The 26,667-nt window shown below is 35.7% G+C and overlaps 1 protein-coding gene across 8 annotated transcripts in view; it reads right to left on the bottom strand.

Annotated features, from left to right (window-relative positions):
- CHD9 (chromodomain helicase DNA binding protein 9) overlaps positions 1-26,667 on the bottom strand; it is a 230,703-nt gene that overhangs the window by 124,881 nt on the left and 79,155 nt on the right. For 7 of the 8 annotated variants that reach the window (XM_070613643.1, XM_070613642.1, XM_070613640.1 and 4 more), the window contains one exon: positions 23,396-25,018. In XM_070613643.1, the coding sequence (XP_070469744.1) occupies positions 23,396-24,853 (1,458 nt within the window). In that variant the 5' untranslated portion in view covers positions 24,854-25,018. Of the gene's footprint in view, positions 1-20,405; positions 20,464-23,395; positions 25,019-26,667 lie in introns of those variants that run through there. The other variant, XM_070613649.1, reaches the window with a different exon arrangement.

Genomic DNA, 26,667 nt, shown 5'->3' with positions numbered 1-26,667 from the left:
ATCTAGTTTCACATTTTTCAACTGAATGTGAACCTCTCTATCAAAGTAGTCTTACTGCCTCTGTTTTCTTCCACTTCAATACCAGGTTAATCTAGTATAGGTTTTATTGTGCTGTTTCCTTGCTCAAAGTCTTCACTTAGCCTGGCATTCAAAGCCTCACACATGGCACATCTAACTTCTCAAATCTTTTCTCACTGCTCTCAGAATCACCCACTGACTAAAATAAAGGTATTTTCTCTTTCTTTAAAAATAACAATCTAATCACAATCACTACAAATACACACATGCTACCTTTCTTTTGATTCCATACCTATCTCTTTTAGTGATTGATAGGTATCAGATTAAATAGAATAATATTTGTAAAGAGTTTAGATATTAGGCACTCAAAAAACATTACCCAGGTATCGCACTAAGGACTGCACGTATTCGCTTATTTTAATACTGAAAACAATCTTATGTGGTGGGTACTATTGTTATCCAAATCTTATGGATAAGGATACTAAAGTATGGAAAGATTAACGAACTTGCCCAAGGTTACATGGCAGGTAAGTAATAGAAAGGAATTTTAAGCTCAAGGCTGCCTAACTCCAAAGTCACTATTTTGTTTTATTGTTAATGTTTGACTATATAGTATTTTTAACATAGAGATGTAAACTAACACCCATGAAATGAGATTAGATATTAGTATTTGCCTTATTTCCTTCAAATCTGTCTTTTAAATAAACGAACAATTATATATATATAACTTCTCCTCCTCCTCATTCTTTACCCAGGGATTTGTGGATACACACTTCTGTCATGAAGTAACAGCAACACATACTGAAAAGACACATGAGAAAGTCAGAAGAGTGGTTTGCTCTGGACAGGCAGAGGGATGGGAGTGGGGAATTCAGCAGTTATCCATCATGTTTCATGTTTTAAAATAAGAAAAAAAAAAGGAGTGACGTCAGCATCATGGAGTGAGCGAGCCTGGGACTCTTTCCATCCAACATACAACAAAAAGGAGCAACCATATTCCAACACAAAGTATCCTAACAGCACAGGAACCCTCGAAGAGTCACAGCAGCCAAACGACAGAGGGAGGAGTGGCTGGAACCCCCACGGAGGAGATGGAACTGGGTAAGAGAGACATTCGCTGCCTCCCCTAAAGACTGCGGTCCTGCCACGGGAGGCTCCATAAGTGAAGGAGCAGGGGAGGGGTCGCGCATCAGCGGGATCACCCAGGACACCCTCGTACCCTTGCAGCCTAGAGGGAAGCCATCTAACAGGGTGAAAGCTTTCCCATGGGGTGACATCATCAAGCCAAGACCCCAGGAGACCAGACAGGGAGAGCTGATGGGGAAACCCAGGTCTGCGTGCAGAAGAAAGTGCTCCCCCAACCTGCGCTGTGCTGCGCCATCTTGGCTGAAGGCAGAGAGCTCAGAATACGTGGCTCTCGACCCCCATCTAGTGGCGACAGGGTGTAACTGCAACCGAATAATATCACAATGGGCAAAACCTGTACTTTCAGCATCGAGCAGTTCATCAAAGCTCCAGACCAGAGGGAAAACAACAAATACCCAGAATTATGTCCTGAGGATTCAGAAATAAGTAAACTAAACGACAATGAAGTCAGAATAGGTATCATCAAAAAACTCAATAAGGTAAAACAGAATATACAGAAACAATTCAACGAGTTCAGGAGTTACTTCACAAAAGAGACTGAAACTATAAAGAAGAGTCCATCAGAAATACTAGAGAGGAAAGACACAATGGAAGAGAGAAAACAAAATATGGATTCCCTGAATGCTCACGTGGACACCATAGAGGAGCGAATCAGCATAATCAAAGACAGACATGTTGAATGGCTTCAGACAGAGGAGGAGAGAGAACTGAGACTAAAAAGAAACGAAGAAAGTCTCCGAGAAATATCTGACTCAATGAGGAAATGCAACATAAGAATTATAGATATACCAGAGGTGAAGAGAAGGAGAATGGAGCAGCAGGTGTGCTCAAAGAAATAATAGCAGAGAACCCAAATCTATGGAATGAGAGAGAAATGTGTGTGGAAGAAGCTTTCAGATTTCCTGGATTTGTCAATGTAAAAAGACCTACAGCAAGGCATATAGTAGTAAAACTGGCAAAAATGAACAGTAAAGAAATAATACTAAGAGCAGCAATGCAGAAAATAACCTACAAAGGAACCCTTGGTTTTTACAGAAACCTTACAAGCTGGGAGAGAATGGAATGACATATTCAAAACTTTGAAAGATAAAAATCTTCAGCCAAGAATATTCTATCCAGCAAAAATATCCTTCAGATATGAGGGAGAAATTAAATCTTTCCCAGACAAACAAAAGCTAAGGGATTTTGTAGCCACGAGACGCCCCCCTGCCCCCCCCCCCCCCACAAGAAATCCTCAGGAAGGCTCTTATACCTGAAAAAAGAAAAAAAGGGAGAAAGGGTTCACAAAACACAGGGTAAGGAGACAAATAGATAGAATAAGAATAGAATAGCAAATATGCAACTATAGCATTAGGATAAAGGAAGGAAAACACCAAAAACAAAGACAATCTTGTCACTTTAACCACAAACTCAAAACACAAGTTGGAATAAGATATGAAAACAGTAACTTAGGAGGGAAGGAGGATAGGGACTGAATCACTTTAGACTAAGGAAACAAGAGGTCATGAGAAAATGGACTATGTTATGCATGAGATTCTGAATACAAACTTCAGGGTAACCACCAAACTACAAAGCAGAACAGAGACACAAAAAATAAATAAGGAAAGAACTAAGAAACACAGAATAAGACTGCGGAAATAAATGGGTAGCCCAAAACACACAGGATGAGAAACAAAGGAAATGCAGGAAAACCGGAAAGTGAGTGACAGAATGACACCATTTAAGCCCTCATACATCAATAATCACCCTCAGTATAAACGGATTGAACTCTCCAATAAAAAGACACAGAGTGGCAACATGGATTAAAGAACAAGATCCAACAATTTGTTGCCTCCAGGAAACACATCTCAGCTCCAATGACAAATACAGGCTGAGAGGGAAGGGGTGGAAGACAATACTCCAAGCTAATGGCAAACAAAAGAAAGCAAGTGTCACAATACTTATATCAGACAAAGTAGATTTCAAGATAAGGCAGGTAAAGAGAGACAAAGAGGGGCAATATATAATGATCAAAGGGACACTCCATCAAGAAGAAATAACGCTTATAAATATCTATGCACCCAACACAGGAGCACCAAAGTTCATAAAGTAACTATTAACAAACCTAAAAGGAGATATAAAAAATGACACAATAATAGTAGGGGACCTCAACACCACACTCACATCCTTGGACAGATCATCCAGACAGAAAATCAACAAGGAAACAATGGAATTTAACGAAAAGCTAAAACAGTTGGACTTAACAGACATACATAGAACACTCCATCCAAAAATAGCAGAATACTCATTCTTCTCAAGTGTGCATGGAACATTCTCAAGGACAGACCATATGTTGGGAAACAAGGCAAGCCTCAATAAATTTTAAAAAGTTGAAATAATAACAAGCATCTTCTCTGATCATAATGCTATAAAGCCAGAAATTAATTACAAGACAAAAACTGAAAAACGGACAAAGATGTGCAAACTAAACAACATGCTATTGAACAACCAATGGGTCATTGAAGAAATTAAAGAAGAAATAAAAAAATATCTGGAGACAAATGAAAATTATAACATGCCATACCAACTCATATGGGATACAGCAAAAGCTGTATGAAGAGGGAAATTCATCATAATACAGGCTCACCTTAACAAGACAAAACTCAAATAAGCAATCTCAAACTACACCTAATTGAATTAGAAAAGGAAGAACAAAAAAAGCCCAAAGTCAGCAGAAAGAGAGAAATAATAAAAATCAGAGCAGAAATAAATGCTATTGAAACAAAAAAGGCAGTAGAAAAGATCAATGAAACAAAGAGCTGATTCTTTGAGAAGAACAAATAAAATTGACAAAACCCCAGCCAGACTTACAAAGAAAAAAAAGGAGAAAGCTCAAATAAACAAAATCAGAAATAAAAGAGGAGAAATAACAACAGACTCCACAGAAATACAAAGGCTCATTAAGAGAATACTACAAAAAACTACATGCCAACACAAGGGATAACCTAGAGGAAGTGGATAAATTCTTAGACTCCTACAACCTCCCAAAGCTAAGACAAGAAGCAGCAGACAATCTGAACAGACCAATCACAAGGAAAGAGATTGAAACAGTAATCAAAACCATCCCAAAGAATAAAACGCCAGGACCACATGGCTTTCCAGGGGAATTCTACCAAACTTTCAGAGAGGATTTAATACCTATCCTTTTCAAGCTATTCCAAAAAATTAGGGAAGATGGAACACTTCCTAACACATTCTATGAGGCCAACATCACTCTGATACCAAAGCCTGACAAGGACAGCACGAAAAAGGAGAACTACAGGCCAATGTCGCTGATGAACATAGATTTCAAAATTCTAAACAAAATTTTGGCAACCCGAATTCAGCAACACATGAAAAGGATCATACATCATGATCCAGTGGGATTTATACCAGGGACACAGGGATGGTTCAACATCCGCAATTCAATCAATGTGGTACACCACATCAACAAACTGAGGAATAAAAACCACATGATCATCTCAATGGATGCAGAGAAAGCATTTGACAAGATCCAATAGCGATTTATGATAAAAACTGTCAGTAAAATGGGGATAGAAGGAAATTACCTCAACATAATAAAGGCCATATATGACAAGCCCACAGCTAACATCATACTCAATGGGCAAAAACTGAATGCCATCCCCCTGAGAAAAGGAACAAGACAAGGATGCCCTCTATCACCACTCTTATTCAACACAGTACTGGAGGTTTTGGCCAGTGCAATTAGGCAAGAGAAAAGAATAAAAGGAATCCAAATAGGGAGCAAAGAAGTGAAACTCTCGCTGTTTGCAGATGACATGATCTTATATATAGAAAACCCCAAAGAATCCACTGGAAAACTTTTGGAAATAATCAACAACTACAGCAAAGTTGCAGGGTATAAAATCAACTTACATAAATTAGCAGTATTTCTATACTCTAACAACGAACTAACAGAAAAAGAACTCACAATCACAATACCATTCACAATCGCAACAAAAAGAATAAAATATCTTGTGGTGAATTTAACTAACAAAGTGAAAGACGTATACAATGAAAACTACAAGACTTTCCTGAAAGAAATGGATGACGACATAAAGAGATGGAAAGACATTCCATGCACATGTATTGAAAGAAGAAACATAGTTAAAATGTCCATACTACCTAAAGCAATCTACAGATTCAACGCAATCCCAATCAGAATCTCAATGACATTCTTTACAGAAATAGAACAAAGAATCCTAAAATTCACATGGGGCAACAAAAGACCCCAAATTGCTAAAGCAATCCTGAGAAAAAAGAACAAAAGGGGAGGCATCACAATCCCTGACTTCAAAACATACTACAAAGCTACAGTAATCAAAACAGCATGGTACTAGTACAAAAACAGGTGCACAGATCAATGGAACAGAATTGAAAGCCCAGAAATAAAAACACACATCTATGGACAGCTAATCTTTGACAAAGGAGCTGAGGGCATACAATGGAGAACACAAAGTCTCTTCAACAAATGGTGCTAGGAAAACTGGACAGCCACATGGAAAACAATGAAAATTGACCATTCTTTTTCACCATTCACAAAAATAAACTCAAAATGGATCAAAGACCTAAAGGTGAGACCTGAAAACATAAGGCTTCTAGAAGAAAATATAGGCAGTACACTCTCTGACATCAGTATCAAAAGGATCTTTTCAGACACCATGTCTTCCCAGAGAAGGGAAACAATAGAAAGAATAAACAAATGGGACTTCATCAGACTAAAGAGCTTCTTGAAGGCAAGCGAAAACAGGATTGAAACAAAAAAACAACTCACCAATTGGGAAAAAATATTTGCAAATCACATATCTGACAAAGGGTTAATCTCCATAATATACAAAGAACTCACACAATTCAACAACAAAAAAATCAAACAACCTGATCCAAAAATGGGCAGGACACATGAACAGACATTTCTCCAAAGAAGATATATGGATGGCTAATAGGCACGTGAAAAGATGTTCATCATCACTGATTATCAGGGAAATGCAAATCAAAACTACACTAACTTATCACCTTACACCCATTAGAATGGCAAAAATAACCAAAACAAAAAGTAACAAATGTTGGAGAGGTTGTGGAGAAAAAGGAACCATGCACTGCTCGTGGGAATGCAAACTGGTGCAGCCACTATGGAAAACAGTATGGAGATTTCTCAAAAAATTAAAAATAGAAATACCATATGACCCAGCCATCCCACTACTGGGTATCTACCCAAAGAACTTGAAATCAGCAATTCCAAAAGTCCCATGCACCCCTATGTTCATTGCAGAATTATTTATAACAGCCAAGACGTGGAAGCAACTTAAGTGCCCATCAACAGATGATTGGATAAAGAAGATACGGTATATATATACAATGGAATACTACTCAGCCATAAAAAAGGATAAAATTGTCCCATTCACAACACGGATGGACCTTGAGGGTATTATTATGTTAAGTGAAATGAGCCAGATAGAGAAAGACAATCTCTGTATGACTCCACTCATATGTGGAAGTTAAATTAAACATGTAGACAAAGAGAACAGATTAGTGGCTACCAGGGGAAAGGGGGGGTGGGCAGTGGGCAAAAAGGGTGAAGTGGTGCACCTACAACACAACTGACAGACAATAATGTACAACTGAAATTTCACAAGGTTGTAAACTATCATAATCTCAATAAAAATTTTTTTAAAAATAAGAAAAAAATAGACTTGAAACAAATATTACATTTGTTAAACCTAAGTGGTGGGTTTATGAGTATAATACTTCTACACTTTTATGTTTTTAAAAAAAATACCAACATACAGAGAAATGTTGATTAAAGGCTTAGACTAGAAACCATTATTTTTAAATGGCTACATCATGTGATTCTAATAGCTTTAAAAAAAGTATTGTCCTAAGTGGATGGCTGTTGAGCGCACTTGTTGAAAACACACTGAAAGTCAGTTAATATACAGTCTCACATATATATTAATTTAAAATACTTAATCTTATTGGGGATTTACAATTCCACATAATAAATATGAATGAAAAGTAGGTCTTTTAATACATTTAATGCTTTATTAATAGAATTCAGAACAGGCATGTGTGAAAGTCCATTTAAAAAATAATTATAAAAAATTCCAATTTTTCATTTAATGAGGCTAGATTTCTTCTCTACAGCTCATATTCTTATGTACACTTAAATAAATACTGAAATCTGATTGACGAAGGGTTTTTCTAAAAATCAGAAATGTGAAAAAAACAATGGCTCACCTAGAACATAAGAAACTTTAACTCAAATATAGTATGGAAACGACAACACAAACTGCACTAAATCCAAATGTAGAGTCCTTATCAGTACTCTTTTCCCAGACGATGTCAGTTTTCAAAAAGTGTCTCCAAAAGATTATCCTCTGAAGTTACAATAAAATCAATCAATAAAAATAAAGTTAAGCTTTATAAATCCATCGAATCTTTTGCAGTAAAAGCAAGGACCTTCATATAACTAAAGTAGCAAATTATATGACAGTGTACATGCTTAATTAATCATGCACAGCAAAATGTGTGTTATACTGTTTTTAATTGGAGACATCAGTCCTTCAACAACTTTTTCAGGATTATTACTGTCAACTAAAGGAATTAAATAGTGCTTTATATGTTAACTCATCCAATACCACACTGAGACACTAAACTTGCTTTACACATAGGAACAAATTTTAAAGAAGTACTTTGTCTTGCCTACATTAAATCCAATTTAATATCCAGAAGTACATCCGAGCTACTGTAAAAATAAAATTACATAGTAACTGATGGAAAAACTATACATTCTTATAGTTTTAGCCTTTTCTAATATTTACATCTGCTCATTCCTATAAGTTTCATATAATTATTCCAATTTTTGCTTAAGTACATCATATGAATTACTGCATGACAATAATTACTATTCCTAAAACAATTTTACACAAGTACAATTTATCTCCACCTTTAGCCCAAACTTAAAATTCTAAAGAAACTTGAGAAATTATGGCTCTCATACTCACTAGAGATAACTGTTTCAATAACTGCATCATTATTAATAAACACCAGAATGATGCTGATATGCACGTAAGAAATCCACAGTGCTGAAAATTAAATGTATCCCTTCTCCACATTTCAATAAGTCTAGATGGTTTCTCCCCACCAAAAGTAGACACCTATATTCCCCCTTATTATATTACTAAAACAGTTTTCAAATATTTATAATCTCTCATTCTTCTCTCCCCTCAAGATATAAGAAATCTAAAAGAGATCCTGAGCAATTCACTTGTCTTCCTCAGGTTATGCAAATCTCTTTGATTTATCCCAGTCTTAGCCAACATTTTTCCTAAAGGAAAAAGTAAATTTAGAAATCACATTAAAACAAAGGTAAGATGGGGCTGGCCCGGTGGCACAGTGGTTAAGTTCGCATGTTCTGCTTCTCTGCGGCCCAGGGTTCGCTGGTTCGGATCCCAGGTGCAGACATGGCACTGCTTGACAAAAGCCGTGCTGTGGTAGGTGTCCCATGTATGAAGCAGAGGAAGATGGGCATGGATGTTAGCTCAGGGCCAGTCTTCCTCAGCAAAAAGAGGAGGATTGGCAGTAGTTAGCTCAGGGCTAATCTTCCTCAAAAAACAACAACAACAATAATAAAGGTAGGGCAACAGATTTCAAGAATGTCAGAGAGGAATTCATAGCTGTTTACAGACCATTGCTCCTCAAAAGACATCCAAAATATACAAAAATTTGTATGTCAGGCTTAATTAGTAATTTTTTTTAAATGACAAAACAATAAGACAGGGTATATTTTTAATTCTCAAGTCATGATCAAAACTAGATGGTTAAAACATTTCACTGTGATAATATTTTAAGCGAAAATGATACAAAATTAAGTGGCTTGTCCCAACCACCGGGGAAACTTGAATATGAATCAGATTTTAGATGCTACGTGGAATTGTTAATTATCTTGTGTGTGGTAGTGGTTGTGCAGAAGAATCACCTCATGCTTAGAAGAAGTATAACGAAATATTTAGAGGTTAAAGTCTCACGGGGACTGCAGTTTCCTTTCAAATCACACAGCCAAAAACAACAAAATCTATGTACTTATCTATAAATAAAAATAAAACAAATATGGCAAAATGTTAACTACTACTGAAGTGAAAGGACATTTGTTTACTATTCTTTCACTTATTCACTTCATTTTATTTACTTTTCTGGATACTAAACATTTTTCATTAAAAAACAGAGAGAACAGCTTGTCCTGATCTCCTGCCGTCCTGACAACAACTCATTGACTGGAACAAACAAATGTATTCATAGGACAACTTCACTTTGAAGTCTGGAATCCCAAGATCATATACAGTTTTGCTTTTTAAGAAAATTTTAAAGCTATACAGTCATCCATAAACTCTTAAAAGTACTTCATAAATTGACAATATTTGAATTGATCGATACAAAGCCTAATGGATAGATAATGATGATTATTTCCATACAGAGAAAATCATTATTCTGGTTATAGACAAACTATCCACATCCCTCACTAATTTACCAGCTTTCACCCACTAACTTCACAAAACTATGCTACTGCTCACGAAGACAACACCGTTCTTTAGATCAGGTAAGAGGGGTCCCTTCCTTGGGTTGAAGAATTGAGAGAGTCTGGTTCTTTGGCCATGCTTCTCCTCAGGACCAAAAGGATGTACTACCCCTCCCCTCTTTTAGAACATGTTCCAGGTACACAGGAATTCTCTACCTAAAACAGTCTCACACCCACTTGCAGAGCCCACCTGGGTCTGTTCCCTATGTTTGTCCTCTCAAGGAATTCCTTGTATGCCAAAGAACACATATTGCCAGTATGTGCATGCTTAGGCCAAAGAGATGGGGAGGGGAAGGTGGAGCTTGGATATGTAGGCTGAGAAGACCACATGTGTTCACGAGGCCCCCTTGAGGTGCAGGATGGAACCAAGGGTGAAAAACGAAGTAGAAAAGCCCACTTCTGCCATATTCCGGATGTGGAACTCCAAAGAGTTCAAGAATTCTAAATTCAAATCAGTGCTTCCATATGTCAAGGAAGAAGGATAGAATATATTGAACAGTTTATTGGCTTTATTTAAAACTTTTAAATATTCTGACATACAACATGAGAGCTTCCATTTGTATTCTGTCCCTGGGACCTACAAATATTAGGGGCAAGCCTGCACAAAAACAAGTTAAGAAACAGTTATGTAAGAAAAAGAACAATAAAAAGGAAATAGGATCAGGAAATCTCTTCTTAGACTACACCACTAAAAAGCTATGTAGACTTCAGATCTCGGCCTCGGTTTCTACTACTATAAAATTTTTAAAAAACTGATTAATAATTAAAACTCCTTCTTGTTCTAAAATTTTTTTAAATCTTTAAAGCAAGGAATCATTATCAAATAAAAAGCTGATTTTACAATTTAGAAAGCACTTTCAAATTCACTGTCACATTAATCAGAAATGCCAAAAATATATATCCATACATTACAGATGAGAAAACAGCAGACAAGGTAATTTGCCTAAGACTATGATAGTCAGGACTTGAACCCAGTTCTCCTGACTCTAAATTCAGTGCTTTTCCCACTTGATCAAAGAAACTTACATCTGAAAACCCACTTCCAAAAGATTTATTGTCCAACACTGGAACTGAGAAACAAATGACTGATGCTGACAACAAAGACGAAAACTATCTAATTCCCCTCTTTCATAAATAACTCATTTGTCTGATCACAAAAATTCATGAATTCAACTTTCTAGTCATTATGGCTCAGTTCAGTAAGAGATACAACCACATGAGCAACATTAAGAAAGTGCTGAAAGCACGTGACGTAAAGGAACAGAGTCAACAACAGCATTTTTACATAAACATAAAAAGTGATTATTTCTAGTTGATTGAATGAGGGGTGAGTTTTCTTGTTATGCTAAATTTTTTAAAAAATACTTTCAACAACCATGTATTATTTTTGTCGTTGTCAAATGTCTACATCTCTTCACATACTAGACAGTCAATAGATGCTTGAACTAAATTGTTTTCATTAATAGATCTGAAATATCTGCTGAGTTAATATGTTATTTGGGGAGTGCACGCATATTCATTATATGGGTCTTATCTCCCTCATGAGTTACCAAAGGAGCATAATGCCTAACATATTGTCTTACATATGACAGGTGTTCAAAAGATAGTAGTTGAATTCATCAATAAATGTTGATGTTAAGAAAGAACAAAAAGGCTCAGAAAACCTGTGGTAGGTTAAAGGAGATTAAAGAGATAACTAAATGTAATGCCTGACCCTTGATTGGATCCTGGATTTTAAAACAAACATCTCTAAAGAATATTATTGGGATAATTTGAGAATTTGAAATTTGGATGGTATAGCATATATTATTGTTACCATATGTTAAAATTTCTTGATTGCGATAAAAGTATTACAGGAAAATGTACCTGCTCTAAGGAGAGCCATGTTAAAATATTTAATTGTCAAGTGTCATGATATCCCATTATTGCTGATGCTAAATTTTATCATCTAGCAAAGTACTTTTTATTAAAAATAAAAATAGAATGAGAAAGCAGGAAGGGGGCGGAGCAAAATGGCGGGGTGAGCTGACCCGGGATTCTCTCCCCTCCAAAATACAACAAAAGATTGGAAGAACTGAATTTCAGAGAATAAACATAATGCCAGCTCGTTAGAGACCTACAATACCAAGAAGGCGGAGATCATAAACCTTGCTTACACCCTCGGAGGCGCTGGAATGGTAGGAGAGAATATCGCTCCCTCCCCTAGAGTCTGCCATCGCTGCAGCGAGGGTCGGGAAGGAGCGGGGGAGGGGCTGCGAGACCGGGGCATCATCCAGGACTCCTGCTGCTGATTCAGTGGAGACCCGCTGACGGGGGAAAAGCTTCCGAGTGCAGGGACCCCATAAATCAAGGGCCTTGGGAGACCAGAGAACAGAACTGATCTGAACCCAGACCGGCACGTGTGAGTAACAGCCCCTGCCCCCCGGCAAAGCCAGTGGGCCCAGCCATCTTGCCCCAAGGCAGAGAGCTCATAACACGCGGCTCTTGACCCCCATCTAGTGGCGACAGGCTGTAACTGCAACTGAATTCTACCACCATGGGAAAAAACCGCTCCTCTACCATCCAGCAATTTATAAAAGCCCCAGACCAGAAGGAAAACAATAAAAACACAGAATTAAGTCCTGAGGACTTGGAATTAGGTAAACTAAGTGATAATGAGTTCAGAGCAGCTATAATCAAAAAACTCAATGAGCTGGAGAGAAAGATAGAGAAACAAGCCGGGTTCTGGAGTTACTTCACAAAAGAGATTGAAATCATAAAGAAGAATCAAACAGAATTACTTGAGATGAAAAACACAATGGACCAGATAAAACAGAATACGGATTCCCTGAGTGCCCATGTAGACAACATAGAGGAGAAAATTAGCATAATCGAAGATAGACAGGCTGAATGGCGTCAGACAGAGGAAGAAAGAGAACTAAGAATTAAAAAAAATGAGGAAAATCTCCAAGAGATAATGGATTCAATGAGGAGTAAGAACATAAGGATCACAGGAATTCCCGAGAGTATGGAAAAGGAAAATGGAGTAGAAAGTGTGTTTAACGAAATTATTGAAGAGAACTTCCCAAATCTAGGGATCGACGGAGAAATGTGTGTAGGGGAGAGTTTTAGATCTCCTAGATTTGTCAATGTAAAAAGAGCTACCCCACGGCACATAGTAGTAAAGTTGGCAAAAAGGAAAGATAAGAAAAGAATACTCAGGGAAGAAAGAAAAAAAAGAATAACCTATAAAGGAGCCCCTATCAGACTGTCAGTGGATTTCTCTACAGAAACCCTACAAGTTAGGAGAGAATGGAGTGACATATTCAAAGCTTTAAAGGATAAAAATCTTCAGCCAAGAATACTCTATCCAGCAAGAATTTCCTTCAGATATGAGGGAGAAATTAAATCTTTTCCAGACAAACAAAATTTAAGGGAATTTGTAACTAAAAGCCCTCCATTACATGAAATCCTCAAGAAGGCTCTCATACCTGAAAAAAGAAAAAAGGAAGAAAGGGGACACATCCACAGACTAGGGAGACCGATGGATAGAACCAGAACAGGATAGCAAATATTCAATTATAGCATTAGGGTAAAGGTAAGGAAACTACCAAAACAAGGACGATCTTAGCACTCTAACTACCAATTAATAAGACGAGTTGGAATAAAAAATGAAAATAATTATTTAGGAGGGGAAGACCAAAGGGTCTAAATCAGTATTGGTTAAGTAAGTAAGAGACCACCAGAGAATAGACTATATTATACATGAGATTCTAAATACAAACTTCAAGGCAGACACTAAAATAAAGTACAGAACAGAGTCACAAATCATAAATAAGGAAAAAGCTAAGAAACCCAGCATAAGAAATTGCAGTATTAAATGGGTAGTCTAAAGCAAACAGGAAAAGAAACACAGGAAAACAAGATAATGAGCGACAGACTAACAGCACTAAGTGCACATGTATCAATAATCACTCTCAATGTGAATGGATTGAACTCTCCAATAAAAAGACACAGAGTGGCAAAATGGATTAAAGAACACGATCCAACAATTTGTTGCCTCCAGGAAACACACCTCAGCCCCAAGGACAAACACAGACTCAGGGTGAAAGGGTGGAAGACAATACTTCAAGCAACTAGCAAGGAAAAAAAGGCAGGTGTTGCAATTCTCACATCAGACCAAGTGGATTTCAAAATAAGACAGGTAAAGAGAGACACAGAGGGACAATATATAATGATCAAAGGGACACTTCATCAAGAAGAAATAACACTTATAAATATCTATGCACCCAACACAGGAGCACCAAGATTCATAAAGCAACTATTAACAGACCTAAAGGAAGATGTTAAAAACAACACAATAACAGTAGGGGACCTCAACACCCCACTCACATCAATGGACAGATCATCCAGACAGAAAATCAACAAGGAAATAGTGGAGCTAAATGAAAAACTAAAACAATTGGACTTAATAGACATATATATATCACTTCACCCTGAAAGAGCTGAATACACATTCTTCTCAAGTGCACATGGAACATTCTCTAGGATAGACCATATGTTGGGAAACAAGGCAAGCCTCTACAAATTTAAAAAAATTGAAATAATAACAAGCATCTTCTCAGATCATAGTGCTATAAGGCTAGAAATTAATTACAAGAAAAAAGCTGAGAAAGGCACAAAGATGTGGAGACTAAACAACACACTGCTGAACAAGCAATGGATCATTGAAGAAATTAAAGAAGAAATAAAAAAATACCTGGAAACAAATGAAAATGATAGCATGCCATACCAACTCATATGGGTTGTATTAAGCTGTATTAAGAGGAAAATTCATCGCAATACAGGCACATCTTAACAAACAAGAAAAATCCCAAATAAGCAACCTTAAAGCACACCTAACTGAACCAGAGAAAAAAGAACAAATGAAGCCCAAAGTCAGCAGAAGGAGAGAAATAATAAAAATCAGAGCAGAAATAAATACTATTGAAACGAAAAAGGCAGTAGAAAGGATCAATGAAACAAAGAGCTGGTTTTTTGAGAAGATAAATAAAATTGACAAACCACTAGCCAGACTTACAAAGAAAAAAAGGGAGAAAGCTCAAATAAACAAAATCAGAAATGAGCGAGGAGAAATAACAACAGACTCTGCAGAAGTACAACAGATTATAAGAGAATACTACAAAAAACTATATGCCAACAGAATGGATAACCTAGAGGAAATGGATAAATTCTTGGACTCCTACAATCTCCCAAAGCTCACTCAAGAAGAGGCAGACAATTTGAACAGACCAATCACAAGGAAAGAGATGGAAACAGCAATCAAAAACATCCCAAAGAATAAAACCCCAGGACCAGATGGCTTCCCTGGGGAATTCTACCAAACTTTCAGAGAGGATTTAATACCTATCCTTTTCAAGCTATTCCAAAAAATTAGGAAAGATGGAACACTTCCTAACACATTCTATGAGGCCAACATCATGCTGATACCAAAACCTGACAAGGACATCACGAAAAAAGAGAACTACAGGCCAATATCACTGATGAACATAGATGCAAAAATTCTAAACAAAATTTTGGCAACCAGAATTCAGCAATTCATCAAAAGAATCATACATCAGGATCAGGTGGGATTCATACCAGGGACACAGGGATGGTTCAACATCCACAAATCAATCAACGTGGTACACCACATCAACAAACTGAGGAATAAAAACCACATGATCATCTCAATAGATGCAGAGAAGGCATTTGACAAGATCCAACAGCCATTTATGATAAAAACTCTGAACAAAATGGGCATAGAAGGAAACTACCTCAACATAATAAAGGCCATATATGACAAACCCATAGCCAACATCATACTCAATGGGCAAAAACTGAATGCCATCCCCCTGAAAACAGGAATGAGACAAGGATGCCCTCTATCACCACTGTTATTTAACATAGTACTGGAGGTCCTGGCCAGAGCAATCAGGCAAGAAAAAGGAATCCAAATAGGGAGGGAAGAAGTGAAACTCTCGCTGTTTGCAGACAACATGATCTTATATATAGAAAACCCCAAAGAATCCATTGGAAAGCTGTTAGAAGTAATCAACAACTACAGCAAAGTTGCAGGGTATAAAATCAATTTGCATAAATCAGTAGCATTTCTATACTCCAGTAATGAACCAACAGAAAAAGAACTCAAGAATACAATACCATTTACAATCGCAACAAAAAGAATAAAATACCTTGGGGTATATTTAACTAAGGAAGTGAAGGACGTATATAATGAAAATTACAAGGCCTTTCTGAGAGAATTGGATGACGACATAAGGAGATGGAAAGACATTCCATGTACATGGATTGGAAGAATAAACATAGTTAAAATGTCCATTCTACCTAAAGCAATCTACAGATTCAACGCAATCCCAATCAGAATCCCAAAGACATTCTTTACAGAATTAGAACAAAGAATCCTAAAATTCATATGCGGCAACAAAAGACCCCGAATTGCTAAAGCAATCCTGAGAAAAAAGAACAAAACGGGAGGCATCACAATCCCTGACTTCAAAACATACTACAAAGCTACAGTAATCAAAACAGCATGGTACTGGTACAAAAACAGGTGCACAGATCAATGGAACAGAATTGAAAGCCCAGAAATAAAACCACACATCTATGGACAGCTTATCTTTGACAAAGGAGCTGAGGGCATACAATGGAGAAAAGAAAGTCTTTTCAACAAATGGTGCTGGGAAAACTGGAAAGCCACATGTAAAAGAATGAAAATTGACCATTCTTTTTCACCATTCACCAAAACAAACTCAAAATGGATCAAAGACCTAAAGGTGAGACCTGAAACCATAAGGCTTCTGGAAGAAAACATAGGCAGTACACTCTTTGACATCAGTATTAAAAGAATCTTTTTGGACACCATGCCTTCTCAGAGAAGGGAAACAATAGAAAGAATAAACTAATGGGACTTCATAAGATTAAAGAGCTTCTTCAAGGCAAATGAAAACAGGATTGAAACAAAAAAACAACCCACTAACTGGGAAAAAACATTTGCAAGTCCTATATCTGACAAAGGCTTAATATCCTTAATATATAAAGAACTCTCGCAACTCAACCACAAAACATCAAACAACCCAATCAAAAAATGGGCTGGAGACATGAACAGACATTTCTCCAAAGAAGATATACGGATGGCCAATAGGCACATGAAAAGATGCTCATCATCGCTGATCATCAGGGAAATGCAAATCAAAACTACACTAAGATATCACCTTACACCCGTTAGAATGACAAAAATATCTAAAACTAATAGCAACAAATGTTGGAGAGGTTGCGGAGAAAAAGGAACCCTCATACACTGCTCGTGGGAATGCAAACTGGTGCAGCCACTATGGAAAACAGTATGGAGATTCCTCAAAAAACTGAAAATAGAACTACCATACAATCCAGCCATCCCACTACTGGGTATTTATCCAAAGAGCTTGAAGTCAGCAATCCCAAAAGTCCTATGCACCCCAATGTTTATTGCAGCACTGTTTACAATAGCCAAGACGTGGAAGCAACCTAAGTGTCCAGCAACAGACGAATGGATAAAGAAGATGTGGTACATATATACAATGGAATACTACTCAGCTGCAAAAGAGAACAAAATCCTTCCATTTGCAATAACATGGATGGACCTTGAGAGAATTATGTTAAGTGAAATAAGCCAGCGAGAGAAGGATAATCTGTGTATGACTGTACTCATATGAGGAATTTAAAATTATGGACTAAGAACAGTTTAGTGGATACCGGGGGAGAGGTGGGGTGGGGGGTGGGCACAAAGGGTGAAGTGGTGCACCTACAACATGACTGATGACATTAATGTACAACTGAAATTTCACAAGATTGTAACCTATCAATAACTCAATTAAAAAAAAAAAGAATGAGAAAGCAAATGTGGCAAAAAATTAACAACTAGTGAGTCTATGTGAATGGTATATGGATGTTCACTGTATTATCCTCTCAACTTTTTTGTAACTTTAAACTTATTCAAAATAAAAGTTAGGAAAAATAAATGATACTATCAATAAGAAAAAAAGGTCAAAACCAAAAACTAATCCACTTTAACTGAAAAAAAGCAACTAAAAGGGAAATTCCTGTATGGAATTCCTATTTTGTGTTTTAGCTTAGAGGACTAAGAATTCTGAAACTTATTATGAGCAATACCATGCCAAATGCATAAAGATTTAAACAAATTTTGATAAATAAAGGGAAGCTACTTAATTTATTAAAATAAGAATTTTAATTATCCAAGGAGACAATATAAATATTACTTGGGTAGTTTTTTCTCCTTTTTTTGTCTAGGGCATAACGGAGTGACAAGTTTTTTAACCGTTCATATATCTGTTGCTTTTCTGACTCAGAAACTAAGTTACGCTGTTAAAAAAAACCTAGCAAAGAGCTTGGGATTCTCGGAGTTCAAAGGGTATGAGCAAAGTACAGAAGATCTCTTGCTTTAGTTTTACATGGGTTTTCCTCTCTTTTTTATAAACTTTACTTACACACAAAATTAGCTATGTTTCTGCTTAAAATAATTTTCAAATATGTAAAGTATTCCAAGAGTCTTACTTAAGTGTCAGTAATGCCTAGAGATGTAAGAATTAAAAAAAGATCTGTATAATTAAAGCCTTTGGTGCTTAATAGAATATTTTTCAACTATCTAGAAAATATGCTCATCTATAATAAATAATTCCCTGACTCTGTTGGATAGCAGAGAACGTGTCACATTTCTTTACCTTTCATTATTTGTAATTGCCACTCAGGAACTAAATAGGCAATATGAATGATATGTCCTACAATGAAACCCAAAATTACAACTATAGCATCTTAAGAGTTGAAAAGAACCTACAATTTAGTCCATTTCCCACCCACTGTAGGAACTGCTTCTGTGACACATCTGAGCCACTCCATCTCCCTCCTTTCAGTGAAAGAGCTTTATTTCAAACTTCTTCCTTATAATACATGATAATCTGCTTTTCTGCGACTTCCACTTAGTAGGCCTAATTCTGACCTTTAAAATCCTTTAAACATTTGAAGATAAATAGCAAAATTATATTATTCAAATTATTTGAAGATAATTTAACTTTAGGATATTTGTTGCTATCATCTTAAACATAATGTTATAAAAAATGTCAAAATACTTTTGGAAGCAATAGCTATTTCAGTTTACTTTTTTCTTTGTTTTGTTTTGGAGTTGCTTTTTCCTCTGCTAATGGATAAACTATTTGCCAATATAGCCAAAACATGAGATGCATGGTCTTCTCCACTTACAGGTTCTAAAGCATGTTTTTGCTTGCTTAGTAAGATAGATGTTTGAAGGCGGAGGGTGAGTAGGGAGAAATCATTTAGCATATTATTGTTATATACCACAACGTATTAACATACTAAGAAGTAAAGTGAAAGTGCTTAAGACCACATATCACGAAGCGAAATTTGGTTTGAATCCAGTCTGGTCACTGGTTGTCTCCACACTGGCTGTGTGATTTGGGGTATACTACTTAACTCCTCTGTACCTCAGTTTCCTCCGATAAGAGAACTTAAGGAAATACTATATCCAATCAAAAGGATTGTTGTGAGGGATCAATGTGTTAATTTAGGTTAAGTATTTAGAACAGTGCTTGGCAAAATAAGTGTTCTATGTATTAGTTATTATAATTTTTGCTATTATTATACACCTACTTTAAATTGAATTATTATGGTAACATATGTAAGAAAAATATAAAGATATTTTAATTACCCCAATTCAGATTTTTCCAGATCTCAATAACAGCCTTACTTGTATATGGTACTTTAGCAATCTTATAATGGCAAACTATTCAGCCATTTAAAATCATTTTTAGAAAAGCATTTAATGATATGAAAAATGTCTGCAACATATTAACTGGAAGGTTAAAAAAGCAATTTGTCAAACAGCATAAACTATATGTTCCCAACTTCGTTTCTTAAAAATGCAAGACTATGTAGGTGGACGACATGGGAGAGACAGACACTAGATCTCACTGGAAACTTAAACAACAAGGTATCACCAGCGATATCTTTTGGTAGTGATATTACAAGTAACTTGTTTTTCATCTGTTTGTTTCCTATATGATCCAATTTTTTAAGTAACCATGCATTAAATATTTTATCAGAAAAAAAATCCAATAATTTAAAATGTGCCTTTTATACAGGCTGTTCAAACCTAAGTATTCTTTAAAGCTTATAAGTAAGTTTCTCCACCTTCAGGAAAAAAAATAAATAAATATTCAAAGTAGTAAATAAAGTAATAAATTCATCAGAATACAAAAGCCAGCAAGGAATTATGTATAATTATTTATCTCCTAAAATTCTATTTCCTGTTTTGATTGCTATTTCAGCTATCCCACATAATACTTTTCACTGCTATAGAACTTTTACATTAAACTTAATTTATAAACATTGAAAGATCATATAATGCTCCATGTTATTTCCAATTTGCAAAATCAAAAGATTCCATGTTACAAAATAGTGGAAAGTATTTGTCATAAGAGAGCCACGAAAAGTTTAAAATATTATTCTCTCAAAACTCCTTTGCTGTAAAAATCAGAGATGAAAGGAAGCTAGCATTTTCTCTATTATGTTTTGTACTTACATTTATAAACACTTGCTGTAGCTTGTCACCTTTTTTCTTTTCTCTTTTTTAAGTGGTAAAATTCTAGAGTCAATTGTATAAGAAATGTTTTCAGCAATATTCACTGTTGTTAATGACTGACACAGACTTCAGGGTACTCTAAGACATTTGAAATTATATCTACAACCACCTCACCTCAGTTGGGGAATAAGAAAAAGCAAGGCTTAGAAATATTCATTACATATCCAACATTCTCACCAAAGCTTTCTAGAATTCTAAGGAGTGCCACTCACGAATTTTCAAACAGTAGATTAAAGAATATCTTGTTTCGACTATAAAAAAATGTATCTCATTTTTTGATTTTGAGAAACCAAAAATTATGCCACTTTATTATTTTCAAATCTATCCACTTTTATACATATTTAACAATGCTAATTCAGTCTGAAATGAAATTACTACAATTAAAAGAGAGTTTAAAAAAACTAAGAAAAGAAATTTCTTTCCATAGAACCTGGGAAAACATTGTAATAATATCAGAACTCCTTATTAATATAACATTTTGGGTATGTAGTAACCATAACCGTCTAGACCATGCCAAAAATTACATAAGCAAAAAACTTATACGCTCTGCTAAAATTTGTCATAAATTACATAACGTTAAATCATTTGAATTTCACATTATTTAGGATATGTGACCTGTAATTCGGTACATATAAAACCTGTATATAATCAATAATCATAATAACAATCCCCTCCCTTTTCTACCAATCCACCTCTCTTCACCTCTATAATCAGCAACTCTCAAATATCACTCTTAACACTAAGAAATAATAGGAAACTTGAGAACAAACTTTCAATAAGTCAAAAAAGTATTCCAAATCGACTGCCAGGTCAGGTTTGAACAGGGAACAAAAAGAACAAGAAATTAGCAAAACAAAAATTCTGAAACAAAAAGTGAGTAGATGTAAATAAAGCCTTATGAATTTATCAGTGTAGAATAAGATGATTTATGAAAGGTTGCTTATGATGGGTCTGAAAAGGATTTCTCTCAGACAGTACTATCTATAAGCAAGCATTAGGGACTACTTATTTATAATTACTCTCCACTCATTTCAAATCTATAAAAGGGAGTCTTTACTTCATTTTAAAGCCAGTATAACACGTTCAGAAAAACATGAATTAAAAAAAAAATGGTGACAAGGCTTTAGAAAAATAAAATTAAGGAGTGAAGTTAATAAATTTAGGGCTTCATAACTTCACTTCATATGCTGGACAAAGTGATCAGTCAAACTGGTCAGAAATCTAGAGATGAAGTTGATAGTGGAAGTGACCCCTAGGTTCAATCAGCAGAGGCTTTTCCCAGGGTCCTTCTAACTGAGATGCCTGATCCTCTTCCAGTAGAGGGAGCAAAATCATAATATTCTATTCATGCCACAAGAAGGGGAAGGGGAGGGTTTACAAGTGCCTTTTAAATATCTTAAAATCTATCCAGACATTTCAAAAAATGTACAGAAACTACCATTTGAAACAGAACTAAAATAAACCCAATGGAAAAGATAAAGATTTTACCTTTTTCAAACACTTCAAGCCTTTGAAATGAAAAAACAGTCCCTAAATATTTAATTTCAAGAAATGTGGTATATTTCACTGTCCACCTAATCTCAGAGGTAACCAAACTATTGAAGCATTTTATGAATCCTTAATTTAACAAGATTTTGTGAAAATGATAAACTATTACATTAGATACATTTTTTATTAAAAAAGTAATACATTCATGTGACAAAAACTATAGAAAACAAAGGAAAGTAAAATTATACTACCCTAAAACAATCTATTTCCTCCAGTATTTTTTCATATGCATAGTTTCACACAGCTATGAAAAAAAGTATAATCATAAAAATATTAAGTTCTTAGTATATGCTAGGCACAGTTCTAAGCACTTTTACATGTTATAACTCTTTTAATCTTTACCAAAGCCCTATTAGGTAAATCCTATTATTCCACATTTAAAGATGAGGCAAATGAGATACATAAAAATTACATAACTAGCGAAAAGTCATGCAACTAATAAGTAACAGGAGCCAAGATTCTAACCCAGGTATTCTGGTACCAGAGGCTGCACTCTGAACCACTTTACTGTGATCTTAATTTTGAATTATGCCTTTCCCCCATCATTGACATATTCTCAGTGTTAGTCTTCAAAGTCTTATAATAAATGCTTATAATAGTCCATCTAATATCAATATGATAATAAACTATGCTGTTTCTAGTTGTCCCTTACAGATACAGTAAGATAAATATCTTTGGGTGTATTACTTTTGCTGTGTTTGGATTATTGTAATAAAGTATTTTTATACTCAGATATACTACCAAATTGCTTTTCAAAATATTTGTATCAGTTAACAAAGCTACATATGTAAGTTCCAATTTCACCATAAATTTGCCAGTACTAAGCATTAACACTGAAAATTTTTTCTAAGAGGTAAAAATGAAACCAAGCTCCAAACTGAACTATTATTAAAGTTGCAAATTATTCAGAATGTTTTGTTTAGTAATTCAATTTCTTTTTTGTGAATTTCAGTTCGTACACTTTAGGTATCAACAGTGATCTTTGCTTATCAATTTATATGAGCTTTTTATAGGACCATTAACCCTGTGTCTATCATATTTGCAATAAAATGTTCCCAATCTATTATTTCCTTTTAATTATAGTTATTAGGTTTTTATTTTTGATAATATATCTTTCTTTTAAAGGCAATCGGAATCTCAAGTTACAAAAGAGCTCTTAAAACCTTACAATTTTCTAAATATAGAAATTAGTCTATTGCTTTGAGCACATCAATGAATCACTTTCAAATATATGATTGTTAAAGCAATGCAAACCTATGTCAAAATATGCATATTCACTTAATAGAATTACCGAGTTTGAGAAGTCTTTAATGTCCCAAAAATTAATTCAATAAGCAAAAGTCCACCCTACCCCAAATCACCAAAATAAAAGAGCTACATACCTGTCGCTGTAGACATAGACGATTTCTGTCATGTAAATGCTGATGATTAGAAAGTGATGAATGCCAATTCCGAGCCTGACTATGCAAGTGAGTTTGAGCCATATCAGAAGGCCGTGTTACAAGATGTGAAGTAAACTGCCGGTCAAGGTCATGATCTAAAACATGACTTGAATTATCCTGCCCAAATGTTGACTCATCAAATTGGGGAAGGAGACCTTCCTGAAGGAGGTCTTCTGGGTCAAGTCCTGTGAATGGTTCAGTTTGAGACTCCACTTGATGAAGTAAATTCTCTTCTAAAGACGAAAAGCCATTCGCTTCCACATGATCATTGAAATGGCCCATTTGAGATCCTGAGTCAACAGGATCTGGGAAGTTCATGTGCACAGGAGATAATTTTGAATTGCTGTAATTACCCTGAGGATGTGATGAATGCAACACTTGGAAATTATTTGAATTCAATGATGTATTGGGATTTAGCATATGTTGAGTGGATTCTTGCTTGATTCTCCTATGAGGTGAAAAGGAATTACTTCCAGCAAAATCAGATAATGTCTGATTTGTATGATTGGGTGCAAGAACTGCAGAGGACTGCAGAAGACTATTCGGTGATACATGATTACTGGAAAAGGAATAATGTGAAGAAAACTGCTGTGAATTACTGACAGAACAAGAAGTCATATTTGGAGAAGGTCCATTAAAATTTCCTTCTTGATGACTGCTACACTTGAGGAAGTGCACTGAAGGATTTGACGTTTGAGAAAACTGCTGCATCGAAAGAGATTGTTGTGAAGTAGATGCACTAGTAATTTGTGTTGGATGGCTAACACTGACTCTGTGTGGACCGGAAACATTAACATCCATAAAATTTTTAGACTGATTAAGAGAATTTTGCCCTGGGTTAAGATTATTTCTGTTTTGTTGTGAGCGTAGAGAACTACACTGTGTTTGTTGTTCATTGGCCTGAAATAAGGCAAAGTCATGGTGTGCCACAAAGCTTTTATTTTGATGCATAGAGTGAGAATGTCCTTGTTGGTGAAAAGGAGATCCATTTCGACTTGAAATGCTAGTAGCTGTCTGATGGCCCCACATTGGACTGCCATCTGCTACATCTGGAAACAAACCATTGGGTTGGTTTTGGGGGTGGATCGGAGAACAATTAAACTGAGAGTGTGGAGATAACACATGTTCAGCTGGGCTACCAAAAGACTGATTGACTTGGTGAAATTTCATTGAATCAAACTGATTTAACTGCTCATAATCAGTCATCTTCTGATGTGTTGGAGTACCTTGAACATGGTTCAGTGAGTCTATGTGCAAAGGTTCAAATTCTGCACCCAAGTTCAGTTCATCAACTAGTGAAACCGGTCCTGGTTGTACAAATGCATCATCTGACAAACCTTCTAAGGTCTCACCAAAAAGATTGGCTTCATCAAAAAAGTCCATCATTGGATCCGTCATCTTGAAAAATTCAGTAACAATCTGGGTTGTTCACTCCAAATCGAGTATATTCAGCTTCTCTGTAGTAAATATTACTGGATCATTTCTAAAGGTCATCAACTAATCTGAAACAGGTCAACGTTCATTATTGCTCTTGATAATGACATCTCATAAAGTGCCAGAATCCTAGGAAAATAAGAACAAAAACAAAGTTTAATAATGAGTATTCATTAAAGTTCTACAAGGTTTATATATGATTTAAAAACAAAACTTCAGTGTACAGTATTTTTTGGTAGAATAATTCATTGTAAATAGTTCATTAATATTCCCTGAAGGAAAAAAAGCCTCCTGCAGGGGACATAAATATACACATTTAAAAGTAATAATGCATATTACTTCATTTTGAAATTCATATATTATGACAACAGATTGTAAAGTAAACTTGAGAATGGTATGTCAGACTCTCCTATACCATGAAATGGCCATTGCCTCCCAGCAGCTCTAGCATGTATAAAATACATACGTACTACACTTCAAAGTTATGTCTTGTTAAGATAGCTGACATCAGATTCTCTCAGATTAGTAAGTGTTTTGTGGTCTTTTGCTCTAGACCTTATGATCTGATAAATCTACTATTTCATTGGGTATACGTGGAATTGAATCAAGATGAGCAAGTGGATTAAGTCATGATAAACTGGCCCAAAATGAGATAAAATTTGGCCATCTGGTGGCCAATAGTCACATGAAAAGATGTTCCACATTACTAATCTTCATGGAAATACAAATCAAACCTACAATGAGATATCACCTTACATCTTTTAGAATGGTTACAATTACCAAGAAAAAAGATAACAAATGTTGGAGAGGATGTTGAGAAAAGGGAACCCTCATCCACTGCTGGTGGGAATGCAAACTGGTGCAGCCACTGTGGAAAACAGTAAGGAGATTTCTCAAAAAATTAAAAACAGAAATACCATCTGACCCAGCTATCCCACTACTGGGTATTTATCCAAAGAACTTGAAATCAACAATTCAAAGAGACCTATGCATCCCTATGTTCATTGCTGCATTATTCACAATAGCCAAGACACGGAAGCAATCCAAGTGTCCATCAACTGATGACTGGATAAAGATGTGGTATATATATATATATACACAATGGAATACTACTCAGCCATAAAAAAAGACAAAATCATCCCATTTGCAATGACATGGATGGACCCTGAGGATATTATGTTAAGCAAAATAAGGCAGACAGAGAAAGACAAACACCATATGATTTCACTCATATGTGGAAGATAAAAAAATACATGGACAAAGAGAACAGATTAATGTTCAGAGGGGAAGGGGGTTGTGGAGTGGAAGTAAGGGGTAAAGGGGCACAAATATATGGTGACTGACAAATAATGTATGACTGAAATCTCACAATGTTATAAACTATTATGACTTCAATTAAAAAAAAAAACTTAGCCATCTGGGAGCCAGGCCTGATGGTCTAGTGGTTAAAGTTCACTGCACTCTGCTTTGGTGGCCTGGGTTTGGTTCCCAAATGTGCAACCACACCATTCATCTGTCAGTAGCCATGCTGTGGCAGTGGCTCACATAGAAGAACTAGAAGGACTTACAACTAGAATATACAACTAACTACTAGGACTCTGGGGAAGGAAAAAAAAAGAGAGAGGAAGATTGGCAATAGATGTTAGCTCAGGGCGAATCTTTCCCAGCTAAAAAAAAAAAATAGGGATTAAAAAAAAAGTCTGCTATCTGGTCAGTTGACAGACAACACAGACCATGTGATACATTGGTGATGTCCCCAAATATTGCTACCCTAGTCC

The sequence above is a fragment of the Equus przewalskii genome, chromosome 3 (assembly GCF_037783145.1).
Source record: "Equus przewalskii isolate Varuska chromosome 3, EquPr2, whole genome shotgun sequence".
Classification (NCBI taxonomy): domain Eukaryota; kingdom Metazoa; phylum Chordata; class Mammalia; order Perissodactyla; family Equidae; genus Equus; species Equus przewalskii.
This window is presented reverse-complemented; position numbering and strand designations above follow the sequence as displayed.